The sequence below is a fragment of the Macaca thibetana genome, chromosome 11 (genome assembly GCF_024542745.1).
Source record: "Macaca thibetana thibetana isolate TM-01 chromosome 11, ASM2454274v1, whole genome shotgun sequence".
Taxonomy (NCBI): Eukaryota; Metazoa; Chordata; class Mammalia; order Primates; family Cercopithecidae; genus Macaca; species Macaca thibetana.
The window spans coordinates 92,659,066-92,673,241 of record NC_065588.1 but is presented as its reverse complement, the minus strand read 5'-3'; the positions used below and the strand labels follow the sequence as shown (position 1 = coordinate 92,673,241).

The following is a 14,176-nucleotide window of genomic DNA, read 5'->3' as shown; positions in this document are numbered from 1 at the left end:
GCAGTGGTGTGATCTCGGCTCACTGCAACCTCAGCCTCTCGGGTTCAAGTGATTCTTCTGCCTCAGCCTCCTGAGTAGCTGGGACTACAGGTGCCTGCCACCATGCCCAGCTAATTTTTGTATTTTTAGTGGAGATGAGGTTTCACCATGTTGGCAAGGATGATCTCGCTCTCTTGACCTCATGATCCACCTGCGTTGTCCTCCAAAAGTGCTAGGATTACAGGCGTGAGCCACCACGCCTGGCCTTTCTTTTTTTTTAGACAGAGTTTCGCTCTTGTTGCCCAGACTGGAGTGCAGTGGTGCAATCTTGGCTCACTGCAAACTCTGCTTCCTGGATTCAAGCAGTTCTCTTGCCTTACCCTCCCGGCCACTCCACCTGGCTAATTTTTTTTTTTTTTTTTTTTGAGATAGAGTCTCACTCTGTCACCCAGGTTGGAGTGCGGTGGTGCGATCTCAGCTTACTACAACTTCCGCTTCCCAGGTTCAAGCGATTCTCCTGCCTTGGCCTCCCGAGTAGCTGGGACTATAGGCGTGTGCCACCATGCCCACCTAATTTTTTGTATTTTTAGTAGAGATGGGGTTTCACCATGTTGGCCAGGCTGGTCTTGATCTCCTGACCTTGTGATGTGCCTGCCTCCACCTTCCAAAGTGCTGGGATTACTGGCGTGAGCCACTGCACCAGGCCATTTTTTGTGTTTTTGGTAGAGATGGGATTTTACCATGTTGGCCAGGCTGATCTTGAACTCCTGACCTCACACGATCCACCCACTTCCCAAAGTGCTGGGAGTATAGGTATGACCCCACTGCACCCAGTCTCTTTTAGACAGCATTTATGTGGATTGAGTTTTAAAAATTCCAGTCTAACAGTCTCTGCCTTTTAATTGAAGAGTTTAATCTATTTACATTTAAAATACTGATAAGGAAGAACTCATTTTTCTAGTTAGCTATTGTTTTCTGTATGTCTTGTTTCTAACTCCTCAATTTTTTTTTGTTTTTGCCTTTTTATTGCACTTAGCTAATTTTTAAAATAGTGTACCATTCCAATTCCTTTGTTTTTTTCCTTTTCTGTAATATGTTGTAGTTAGTTTTTTAGTGGTTACCTTGGGGATTATAGTTAACAACTTAAAATGATAGTAACCTCATTTAAATAATACCAACTTAGTAGTATATAACGTCTGCTCCTGTATATCTCTCTCTCTTCCCCTTTATATTGTTATTGTCACAGATTACCTTTTTATATTTTTTGTGCTCATCAGCAGATTTATAATTTTTTTTTTTGCCTTTTAAGAGAAATGCAAATCAAAGTCACAATGAGATAACATCTCACACCAGTCAGAATGGCAGTTACCAAAAAGCCAAGAAACAACAGATACTGGCAAGGTTGCGGAGAAACAGGGATGCTTTTACACTGTTGGTGGGAATGTAAATTAGTTCAACCATTGTGGAAGACAGTGTGGCAATTCCTCAAAGATTTAGAACCAGAAATACCATTTGACCAGCAATCCCATTACTGGATATATACCCAAAGGAGTATAAATCATTCTGTTATAAAGATACATGCATGTGTATGTTCATTGCAGCACTGTTCACAATAGCAGAGACTTGGAATCAACCCAGATGCCCATCATTGATAGACTGGATAAAGAAAATGTGGCACATGTACACCATGAATACTATTCAGCCATGAAAAGGAGCGAGATCATGTCCTTTGCAGGGACATGGATAAAGCTGGAAACCATTTTGCTCAGCAAACTAACACAGGAACAGAAAACCAAACAACTCATGTTCTGACTTATAAGTGGGAGCTGAACAGTGAGAACATTTAGACACAGGGAGGGGAACAACACTTACTGGGGCCTGTCGGAGGAGGGTGGGGGTAGGGAGAACATTAGGTAAAAGAGCTAATGCATGTTGGCCTTAATACCTAGGTGATGGGTTGTTAGTGCAGCAAACCGCCGTGGCACGTGTTTACCTATGTAACAAGCCTGCTCATCTTGCACATGTACCCCAGAACTTAAAAAACAATAATAAAATAACTAGAAAAACAAGAAAAGCAGAAAGAAGAGTTAAAAACCAAAAGTGCATGAATACTCTCTTTTATAATTACCCGTGTAATTACCTTTACCAGTGTTATGTCTTCTTATGTCCTTTCATTACATCCTGAGGGTTTCCCTTTATCTTTCTTGTAGAGTAGGTCTATTGGTGACAAACTTCTTTGGCTTTTGTTTATCTGGAAATTTCTCCTTCATTCTTGAAGGATAGTTTTGCTGAATATAAAATTCTTGGTTGACTTTTTTTTCTCTCTAGATTTAAAATGTTCCATTCCTACTGCTGCCTGGTCATCACAGTTTCTGATGACACATCAGCTGTCAATCTTATTGAGGAGCCCATGTGTATGTCTAGTTGCTTTTTCTTGCTGCTTTCAAGATTCTTTATTTGTCTTTGGGTTTCTATACTTTGGATATAATGTGTCTCAATTTTGTATCTCCTTTGAATTTTTTCTTGGATTTCACTGAAATTTTTGGATGTATATATTCATGTCTTTCATCAGGTTTGAGAAGCTTTTCACCATTATTTCTTCAAATATTTCCCCCTTTTATATTTGGGGGCTCCTGTGCTGTGTATGTGGGTACACTTGATAGTGTCCCTGTCCCATAGGTTCATCAGGCTCTATTCATTTTTCTTCATGCTTTTTTCTTTGTATCCCTAAGACTGGTTAATTTTAATTGCCTGGTCTTCAGATTTGCTAATCATTTTTTCTGCCTGCTCAAATCTGTTGAACCACTCTAGTGAATTTTTAAATTATAGTTATTGTAATTTTTAGCTTTGGAATTTTTGTTTGGTTCCATTTTATAACTTCAGTCTCTTTGTTGATATTCTTGTTTTGCTCATACATTGTTCTCCTGATTTCCTTCAGCTCTTTGAGCATATTTAGGACAGTTGATTTAACATTTTTGACCAGCAATTCCAAATTCTGTGCTGCTTCAGGTTTCTGTCAAATGCTTTTATTCTTAATGGGCCATGTTTCCTGTTTGTGTGCTCTGTGGTTATTTGTTGAGACCTGGCTACTGTACTACAATGTGGTAACTGTGGTTATCGGATTCTCCCACTCATCAGGCCTTTCGCCTTTCTTGGCTAGTTGAAGGCTGTTGTCATCCCTTTGTGACTTTCCAAAACCATTTTTGCAAACTGTGTTTTTCTTGTGTGTGTAGTCACTGAAGTTTCTATTCCATTATCTCTGTAGTAAGTCAGTGACCTGGCAATGATATAACAATATGTGGTTTAAAGAAGGTGCTGTCTTGTTAGATCTTAGAGTAGATGCAGATGCGCCTCCCCTGCCCGGTAGCCCCAGAGGGCCTAAATAAAGGCAAGCATCTGCCTCTGTGCCTGTCTCTCAGTGATCCACCAAACTGACCAAAATATTCGAATTTTTGGAGGACAAACTTCTCCCACTGCCTGCTGTGGCACTAATAAGTCGCTCCAGAGATGGGGGCTGCTATTCCCTACTGTCGCGGCAAAGCTGAGAAATGGGGAATGGTAGCTACTGGTTTGCCCATGTGGGTCTCCTATCAGGATCAGTAGTCTCTGCATGAAGCATTTTCCTGGTTGTTTTAAGTGTCTAATTAGGTTCCATACTTGGAGGATAGTTGATTCTTGTTGTTTTTCCAGTTTACTGGTTGTTTTTGGTACAAGGACCAAACTCTAGGGCATTCTTTTCTCTGACATTTTACACCTCAAGTGTCACAATAAACTAATATTGTCTTTCTCATGATATTTATGAATGGAGGAAAATATTTGGTACATTTCTTTTTTTCTAGTTTGTGTGTTTTGCTATTCATACTATCAAAAGAAAAGAATCAGCCTCAGATTTGAACACGTCAAGGATTAATTTTTTTTTTAGACAGAGTTTCTCTCTTGTTGGCCCAGGCTGGAGTGCAATGGCATGATCGTGTCTCACTGCAACTTCTGCCTCCGGGTTCAAGTGATTCTCCTGCCACAGCCTCCCAAGTAGCTGGGATTACAGGCATGTGCCACCACACCCAGCTGATTTTGTATTTTTAGTAGAGATGGGGTTTCTCTGTGTTGGTCAGGCTGATCTTGAACTCCCGACCTCCGATGATCTGCCTGCCTTTGCCTCCCAAAGTGCTGGGATTACAGGTGAGAGCCACCACACCTGGCCAAAGATTAAAATTTTTAAGTGTTTGTTTAAAAAACCTATAGTATGATTGCAATTTTAATTCAGTGTTCTGTCAGTATTTTGTGCAATCACTTCATGCGTTTTTTTTTTTCTTTTCTTTTTTTTTCTGAGATGGCGTCTCGCTCTGTCACCTGGGCTGGAGTACTGTGGCATGATCTTAGCTCATTGCAACCTCCACCTCCCAGGTTCAAGCGATTCTTCTGCCTCGGCCTCCTAAGTAGCTGGGATTACAGGTGCACACCCCCATGCCTGGCTAATTTTTGTATTTTACTTTGTGTTTTATGCAAATAACAACATTGTCTCTAGTGAAAAAAGTTTAAGTTTTAAACATTGGTTATTCCTCATTCTGTATGATTAGCTTACATGTCCTGGAGTGTGTTCGGTATTTGTCATGACTTAATTATTGTGGGGAAAATAACAGAGTATTTGCTTACATGCCACCTAATGAGTTCACTTTTTATACAGTAGTTTTTATTTATAGTCATAGTTGCTGAAAATGTTATGAAGAAATAAATCTGTCTTTATCGCTGTTTGATATTTCAGAAAGACTGGCAAAAGCAACATTAAGTGGAAAAACCTTAGTTTCCCATATAAATCCTAGATTTTATTCTTCACAATACTTGATCTACGTGTAAACTTTGCTTATTTACCTAAAGGAGAGTCATTTAAAAATAACATTTAGCATTTTCTTTAATATTTTGCAATTATTAGCAAAAAACGGTTTTAAGAATATTTCAAAAACATAAACAGTTGATTGCCACTCTACTACATCCTTTTATATTAGAGTAGCTTGAATATAAGGTGAAATTGTATCCAAAGAGTTTCTTACTGCAAATGCTGAGAAAACCACACTGTAACACCATTTTTACAAGTAAAGACTCATACCAGAACGTCTAGTTTGGGAGTATTTATACCTGTTATCGTCTTTAAAAACAGTGTATGGTATGCATATTTTTCTATTCCCAAGGCCCATTAGTTGGCATTCTACATTATCTGTATTCTTTAAGTAAATAGAATACTTACCTTTTCGGGATAAAAGAAACATAAAAACTTTCCTTAATTGTATAGCAGATAATCCAAGAACAAGTTTAGCCCAAGGTGAAGTAAGATAATACATTATATTTACAAGTTCCTTTTATGTGCTTGTTGTTGAGAACTGATTTTTGAACATTTTCAACTGTCTTTAAATGGAGAGTTATATGCTGTCATTCTGTTACCCTTTACTGCCCTTCTACCATTTTAAATTTGATCTAAGTATTACAGAAAGCTAGCAGTGTTTTTGACATCTAGAAAAACATTAGTTTTGCAGTACACACACGTACATATATGAGACGTGTGTGTGTATACATATGCAATATGTGTGTGTGTATGTGTGTGTATATATATATGGTAAGTGCTATGAGTAAAAACTAAGGATAAAGGAATAGAGTCAGAAAAGGGCCCTCTGAAGAATAACATTCACACTGAAATGTGAACATTTAGTCGTTTACCATTAAGTCACATTGTTTAATCTGTCTTAATATTCATAGAAACGGTAATGTAGGATAATGGCCTCCAGATTCATCCGTTTATTCTAAGCAAACTAATGTAGGAACAGAAAACCAAATGCCACATGTTCTCACTCATAAGTGGGAGCTAAGCAATGAGAACACATGGACACAAAGAGGGGATCAACAGACACTGGGGCCTACTTGAGGGTGAAGATTGGAGGAGGGAGAGGATAAAAAAACTGCCTCTTGGGTGTTATACTTACTACTTTGGTGACAAAATAATCTGCACACCACAGAACCCCATATATGCAGTTTGCCTATATAACAAACATGTTCGTGTACTCCTGAACCTGAAAGTTAAAAAAGAAATGATAGTGTAAAGATCTTAATAATCTCAAACATTTTTATTAAACTGATAAAATATTTTAACCAAACTCTTGAGTGTTCAAATTTTAGATAATCAGTAGTTTAGCACTGCCCTATTACAGTAAATATTAAAAATTAACCTTAAAGCCAATTTAAGTAGTAGTAAGGAGTAGTTTTTAATGTAAGTAGTAGTTTTTACATCACAAAAGGTGTTTTTAGCTTAGCGTATGTGCTTTTGTTCTCAGCTAACGAAAAATGTTGATATGCACAGTTCTACTTAAAGATGATTAGAAATGTCAAGGAACCTATTTCATCTGGGGATATTTTTTCTGTAATAATGATCTAGGCTGTGGTAATGAAATTCTTTATTATCTGTGTTTACAAATCACTGTAACTTAATTAAAGCTTTACGATTATACCACAGATTAAAAATAGGAACAATTTGAAGATGTGATTTTATTTGAAAATTTTGTAGTAAGGTTTAGCTTTATAAGTATTTTTCTCTTGCTTTTAGGAATTAGAAATAACTTTCTTATTCCTGACAGAATATAAAATAAGCATAGTTAAAATTGTTTTATAGACAAGGATTTTCTTCACTCTTTGATGATGAAATAAGTGCCATGCATATTATTCTGAGTTAGAAGCACATAGAATGTCCTCTGATATATTGTTCAAGTGCACTATATGAAGAAAAGATTAAGGTTTATGTGATTCTATTTTTTTTCTTTTGGACTCTCTTAAAACCATGAAGATCTACTTGATGCTCCATATCAGCATTGTCCAGTAGAAATGTAATGGGCACCTCATATGTAATTTTTAAGATTTTTGTAGGCATATTTTTTGAAAACTTTTTAAAAGGCAGAGTTAATTTTGGTGATATTTTTTACTTAACCAAACATCTAAAATATTTTTCAACATTATTTTATTTATTTATTTATTGCGACAGAGTCACTCTGTTACCCAGGCTGGAGTGCAGTGACACAATCCTAGCTCACTGCAACCTCTGCCCCCTGGGATCAAGTGATTCTCATGCCGCAGCCCAAGTAGCTAGGATTATAGGTGCGCACCACCATTCCTGGCTAATTTTTGTATTTTTAGTAGAGATGGAGTTTTGCCATGTTGACCAGGCTGATCTTGAACTCCTGGCCTCAAGTGATCTGCTCACCTCGGCCTCTCAGAGTGCTGGGATTACAGGCATGAGCCATTGCGCTTGGCCCTCAACATGTTATTAATATAATAGTTATTAACCTTTTTTTGGTGAGGGATAATAAATGTTATTATCTGAAGCCACTAAGGTTTTTTTTTTTTTAATTTTTAAAAAAGTTGCAAAATACACGTAACAAAATTTACTATTTTTACCATTTTGAAGTGCAGTTCAGCAGTATTTATTTCATATTTTTCTGCATCTTTCACCATTTTCCATCTCCAGAATTCATTTCATCTTGCAAGATGTAAACTCTGTACCCATGAAAGCATAACTTCCCATTCCTGTCCTTCCCCCAGCCCCTGGCAACCAAAGTCCACTGTGTATTTTACAGTTGGAGCACAACTCAGTTTGGACTACATACTTTCAAGTGTGTCTACATACATAATAAGTGCTTATTAGCCTGCTGTTGGCTACAGTTTTGGACAGCTCAGTTCTGTGCTGTAATAGATACTGAATCCATTTATAGTTGGTCTATGTTACAGAATGTTACTATGTTATATGAATTAATTCTGTAGTAACATTTCTGTAATATTTTATTATTTGGTCCTTATTTGTCATCCAGAACAATAGGCAGGTCCAGTGGTCAGCAAAATGGTCATTCAAAAGTGGTGTGGCAAGATTCTGAAGTGGTGATGTCTGTATAGTTGGATACGCATTAGTGACTAGATGCCTGTGTTTGAGAAAGTTGGAGTCGGAAATGTTGGTAGTTATGAGCTACCATCTCTTAGGACTTGTTGTTGGGGCATGTAGATTTCTTGGAGTGTGCGTTGGGAATCCCCAGGACCAACCCATCATGCTTGATTTGCTCGAAGGACTCGTAGAAAAGCTGTTAAACTCATGGTTATGAGAAGCTGTTAAACTCATGGTTATGATTTGTTATGGCTAAAAGATACCAATGAAAATCAACAAAAAGAAAAGGTATATAGCTTGAAGTCCAAGAGGATCCAGATGTGAGCTTTCATTTGTCTTCTTCCACTGGAGTTGCATGGGCTATGACAACATGCAAAGAGCTTTAACCAGAGAAGCCCACCTGAGTCTTGTTGTGCAAGAAAATTACTGTGGATCTGTTAGGCATGGAGTGCTCATATGACTGACTTTAGTTACTCAATCTCCAGCCTCTCCTGCAGGTCCTTCCTCACCTGAGAAATCAGACTGATACAGTATGTGCAAAAGCCCCAGGCATACAAAACAAGCATTAAACATAATTCATATTGTTTATATAGATTATCTGATGTGATCCAAGGTCTCTTTTATACAGAGACACTCTTACCAGGCAGGATATTCCAAGGGCTCGGAGGTTATCTCCCAGGAGCCTCTCACAGACTAGTGCTTTTTTCAGAATGTGCAGAGTTAGAGTACCCCAAGCCTCCCTAGTTACTTCACTGCACAGGGTGATTTGGGAGCCTAACAAAGGAAGATGTTGCTAGTGTAAAGTCTTACAGAAACAAAGGGTAGATGAGAGTGGCAACAGCTCAGTACAACTTAAATATCTAATATGTTTAAACAAATGGCATGAGTTACTGACTCTAGGTAGAGCTATAAAGGTTGACTATCAGAAGTAAAGAATAGCATTTAGGATAACCATACAATTAACAGGTTTCTTAATTGGAATCAACTTCATGGTTTACTTTCTCCTTTAAATTCACCTTGCTTGGAAAGTGCATGTATTATCTAATCCACATCAAAACCTCCATTTCTGCCTATGATGGAGTAACTTGTAACAGACTAAAACTGCTGAAAACTAGAAATGCTGGGGGAAAAAATCATTTTGAAGGCATTGTAAAGGTTCTCCATGAATCAACACTTGAAGAGTCAAGATTCAGGAGAGAAGTGAGGTAGACACACTCTGTGCTGGTTTTCCTCTTGATCCATTTTCCAACTCTTAAACTGTTGGCGGTAAGAAGATAAAAGCTGAGCAAGGCATAAGAGATGAGCAAAAAACGACTGAAGAAGTTGAATGGAGCTTTCAGTAGTTTGTTGTTGTTGTTCTGGCCCTAGGTTTACAGTTAGAATCTGTTGAAGAGCCACACCATAGAGTGAGGACAAATCAGAGGCCTACCAATCTTTATAGTGTCTGAAACTCAGTCTCAAGTCAGCTCAGTCCCAATTGGATTGTGTCAGTCTGCTCCTACAGAGACTGTTAAAAAAATAAAAATTAAAACCTCTCTGGAGGAAGGTGACGTCATCTGGAGGCTCTACAGTTTTTCTATACACATTTGCGAATGATAACTCAATGTCTTACATACAATAAAAAATTCCTAAGCATACAGGAAGATCAAGAGAAGAAAATTGACAAGAGAAACTGATTCACAGATTGTGCAGACTTTGGAGTTAAAAACAGGGGCTGTAAAATACTGTATTTGGTTCATGAAAATAGATGCCAAGGTGGAGAATTTAACTAGAGAACTAGCATCTGTAGAAAAGAATCAAATGGAAATTCTAGAGCTGAAAAATACAGTAACTAAAACTTGGAGCACAACAGATGGGTTTAACTGTAGATTAGACACAGATGAAAAGAGGATTTGTGAACTGGAGGATACATTAATAGAAAACATTTAGGAGCATAAACTTGACTTTAAACTGAGCTAAGGAATAGGAACTTTTCAATATTTCACCAAAGTATATCTCACCAAAGTATGTCTCGTATTTTAGAGCATATGGGTGAAAAGAGTCCTTATTGAAGTGCAGTCGCAACTCTTGCTATTTTAATGTGTGTTTAGTATTTTTTGGTATTTTTATTATAGTGGATTTTAAAAATTTATTAACATTATTTAAGAGACAGCATCTCATTCTATCACTCAGGCTGGAGTGCAGTGGCACATTCGTAGCTCACTGCAGCCTCAAATTCCTGGGCTCAAAGTGATCCTCCCACCCCAGTCTCTCCTGAGTAGCTGAGCATATAGGCAGATGCCACCATGCCTGGCTAATTTTTTTGTTTTTTTCAGTAGAGACAAGTTCTCACTGTTTCCCAGGCTGGTCTTAACCTCCTGACCCCAAGAGATCCTCCTGCCTTGGCCTCCCAAAATGCCAGGGTTACAAGCATGAGCCACTATGCCAAGCTGGTTTCTATTTTAAAATAAGTATATAATATGAAAGTGGTAAAATATAAAATTATTACTTATAAGTTTATTTGTGATACCTCCCCCCAGCTTTTGAGCAAACAAAAATTATTCTATAACTAATATGCATAGATTACCTGTTCAGTAAACTCAGTTACTTAGAATAAACTCTTATACTGAAAAAATAAGCAAAACATGTACAGATATAAAATAGATATCCGGAGCTGGATGGTAAATCCCCAGTACTTTAACATAGAGGTGTTATGTGGCCCTTATTCTTGGTTGATTGGGATAATGGTTATAGCGTGCATGGCAATCTGGTAAGCCAGCTCATCACAGAAATACCAAGTTAGAAAGGAAATTGTGGGTCAAGAATTTGGGTTTGGCATGAGTACCTTGTTTCATCATATCCAAGACTCTACTGTGAATTATACCATTAATTTATGTGCCCGTAAGAAAAAATACTGCCAGTTACATTTTGATACCATATTAATGGTGAGATACATTCTGATTTCAAAGATGTTAAAGTGTGGAGGAAAAAGTAAGTGGTAATTCTGGTTTTAAATCTCAGTTCTGTCATTTATTTGTTTGACATGAGTCAAGGAACTTCTTTGAGCATATTTCCTCATGTATGAAAATGGGATAGTGTACTTTGCTTTTCAGAATGAGGAAGACTTAATTAGAGATAGGAAAGTATCTACTGTGTGTCGGGCATTCAGTACCAGCTAATTTGGCTTTCGTTTCTTCCTTCTAAAGCTTGGTTCTCTTAGTATGTAAGAGACACTTGAAAGCCTAACAAGGAAAAACAAAACCAAACTCTAATGTACTGGCTGTGTAAGAGCGTAAAAAGGAAAATTTCTTGTTGGAGCTGTTTAATTGTCAAACATTGTTCTTTGTCTTCCTCCATTACCTTACCCTCCCCCCAGTTACATCTGAAGATACCACTGGCTGGTTCCAATATGATGATTGATATTTATGTGATGGAACCTAAGCATCAAAATAATGTTGATATTTTACTAAAATGGCTTTTAAAATACACATTTTAAGAAAATTTCCAATCCTTCTAAACTTATTTGTGATGCTTAAAGTCCCACTCTTTAGTTTATAGAATTCCTGCTCGTCTGATGATGCCAAATAAATACAGCATTATTCAGAGTAGGTGGATCTTTTTTAAAAAGGGGTTGGATTTGGTGATGTTTGGCAGAAGTGAGAATTCCTCATTATATTTCTATTTTAAAAATTTCCAGTAAACCCAGGTGGTATTTTTCTTTAGTGGTAAAATATTTATAGCTTTAGTTTTGTGTTTATTCTTTTCTTTCAGGATTTTTCAAGCCACATTCAATTGATAGGATGAAAAAATTTAAGAGAAGGCTATCCCTCACTCTTCGAGGAAGCCAGACTATTGATGAATCATTGTCTGAATTGGCTGAACAAATGACTATTGAAGAAAACAGCAGCAAGGATAATGGTAAATATTTGGCATAGGGGGAGATGCTTCTTCCTTTTACTTTATGAATAGAATGTAAATATACTTTTTAGATAAGTTCATAATAGCTTCCTTTTGTTTATTTCTGTCTCATTCCATGGTTTCTTAGGAAATTGAAGACTGTACAACTTTTGTTTGCTTACTAACTGAAATATTTCCTTCTCACTCCAACATTACGATACCTGGTCTCAAACCCTGATGAATTGTTCTATTCCACATATCCTTCCATTTTTCGCTAGTTCTTAAATAAGGGTGCATTTTATAATATTATCTTGATTGTTAAATAACTATTTCGTTATTATAACTACAGTTAATACAGCTTAAAAGTGCATAGGAAGTGTGTGAAATTTCTGTTTGTGGCTTCATCATAGTTTCATAATGTTTCGTGCATTTGACAGTGCTTTTTACAACATAAAGTAGTAGTATCCAGATGTTAAAATAAGAGCTTGTTAAATGTATTAAATACAAAATCCTGTTGAAATTTCTAGAGGAAGGCTACATACTCAAATCTGAAATAGCCCTAGGGATGTCATAATAATAACTGGGAAGGAACTTACGTGACTGGCTTTCAGTGTGTCATGATGTGCATAGTATCTGGCAAATCTTCCTTACCTGTGCCTGAAATTCTCCTGTTAGAGATTTGTGGCAGTGGTTAGAAAGCATGAATATGCTTACCCCTTCCACTAGAATGCAAATATTTACGTTTTGACAGACGAAAAGGTATAGTGGAGTGGGCTCTGGACTTTTAAAATCATGGGTTTGGATTTTGGATACACTAATACACTTAAACATTTCCTAGTTGATGACTCTGGGTAAGCCATTTATCCTACCCAGGCTTCAGTTTTCTTATTTCCTTTCCTCAGAAGGGTCATTATTTGCTCAAGGTTACCCAGCTCCAGAACCAGTACTTTAGAACCCAGATTTCTTCACTTCCAAGTCTACAGCATTGCTACTGTTCTGCAAGGAGCCTTTCATTCATTTGTTAAGGTTTTCCTTGATAACATCTACCTTTTTTTTTTGAGACAGTCTCGCTCTGTGCCCAGGCTGGAGTGCAGTGGCACAATGTCAGCTCACTGCAACCTCTGCCTCCTGGGTTCCAAGTGATTCTCCTGCCTTAGCCTCCTGAGTAGTTGGGATTACAGGCATGGGCCACCATGCCCAGCTAAGTTTTTTGTATTTTTAGTAGGGATGGAGTTTCACCATGTTGACCAGGCTAGTCTTGAACTCCTGACCTCAAGTGATCTGCCTGCCTCGGCCTCCCAAAGTGCTGGGATTACAGGTGTGAGCCACTGCGCCTGGCGTCGTTTTGTTTTTGTCATGGTAGGGAGGAGAGGAAATTTAATATAATAATTTGGATATTATTTTAAATCCAAATTACATTTGGGTCAAATCTCAAAGATTACTTTATGATTTTACTGTTGTTCCTCTTGCCGGAGGACCTCTTCTAGATACACAGAGCAAAATCCTTAATTCTCTTTTAGACCCCCTCATTGAATTTTTGGTGGGAAGCCCAGTGTGCTTACTTTTATGATAGAAGGGTCTTGCCAATGTGTTTGCCAATGATCAGGAATAAAATAAGCACAGTACATATCATAGTGGATGGTTTCTGTGACATATTTTTAGTATTTGACTACAAGACAAATCTCTTTTCCTAAAGAGAAGGTATGAGTCAAAGAAAATGAATGTATGTTTTAGCTAATATTTTAGACCAGTTGCATATTTTCTGGAATATTTTGGTATTAACTATCATAAAACATGCTTTGTTTTTAACAAATGGTGAAAGATTAAAAATATTTGTTTTTTCAATTTGTATGTGTTTATTAAAACTTCTTTTATTACGGTAGTAACTTTTAATAGGTAGTAAAGAAGGGCAAATAGGTTATCTGTTGAGTTTCTTCTTGACCTGACTTACTTGAAGTAATACTTGAGTATGTCGTAAGAGACATTGATTCCTCTTGGGTTACAAAGATTGCTGGTAGCATCGGCTACCATAATCTACTATTGCTTGTTTTCTCTCTGTAATAGCACATGGATTTCACCAACAGCTTTCACAGAGATTCTACACCTTTTTGGTCACCTGTCAGTGCCTAATAGCTGATTCCAACACATTCTTTTCTTGTGGAACATATTTTAGAGTATAAAAGCTGTTAGGTCACATACACAGATGCAGTCCATGCCAGAATTCAGAGAATATAGCATAATGAATGTCAAGTATATACTTTTTAATTGATCTTCTTACATACAATATAAGCAGTTTATGAAGGAACAGTGAGCTTTGTTTAATGCCAAATAGTAGCATAATGCTAGCTGAAGGAGTAGGAGGAATATACAGTCATACATTGCTTAACAACGAGGATGAATTCCGAGAGA

The 14,176-nt window shown here is 37.3% G+C and overlaps 1 protein-coding gene across 1 annotated transcript in view; it reads left to right on the top strand.

The window, feature by feature from the left end:
* The window catches only part of CDK17 (cyclin dependent kinase 17), a 115,021-nt gene that overhangs the window by 54,369 nt on the left and 46,476 nt on the right, over nt 1-14,176 (top strand). The window contains exon 2 of the mRNA XM_050749314.1: nt 11,642-11,788. Coding sequence (XP_050605271.1) covers nt 11,671-11,788 — 118 coding nt within the window. The 5' untranslated portion in view covers nt 11,642-11,670. The remainder of the gene's footprint in view (nt 1-11,641; nt 11,789-14,176) is intronic.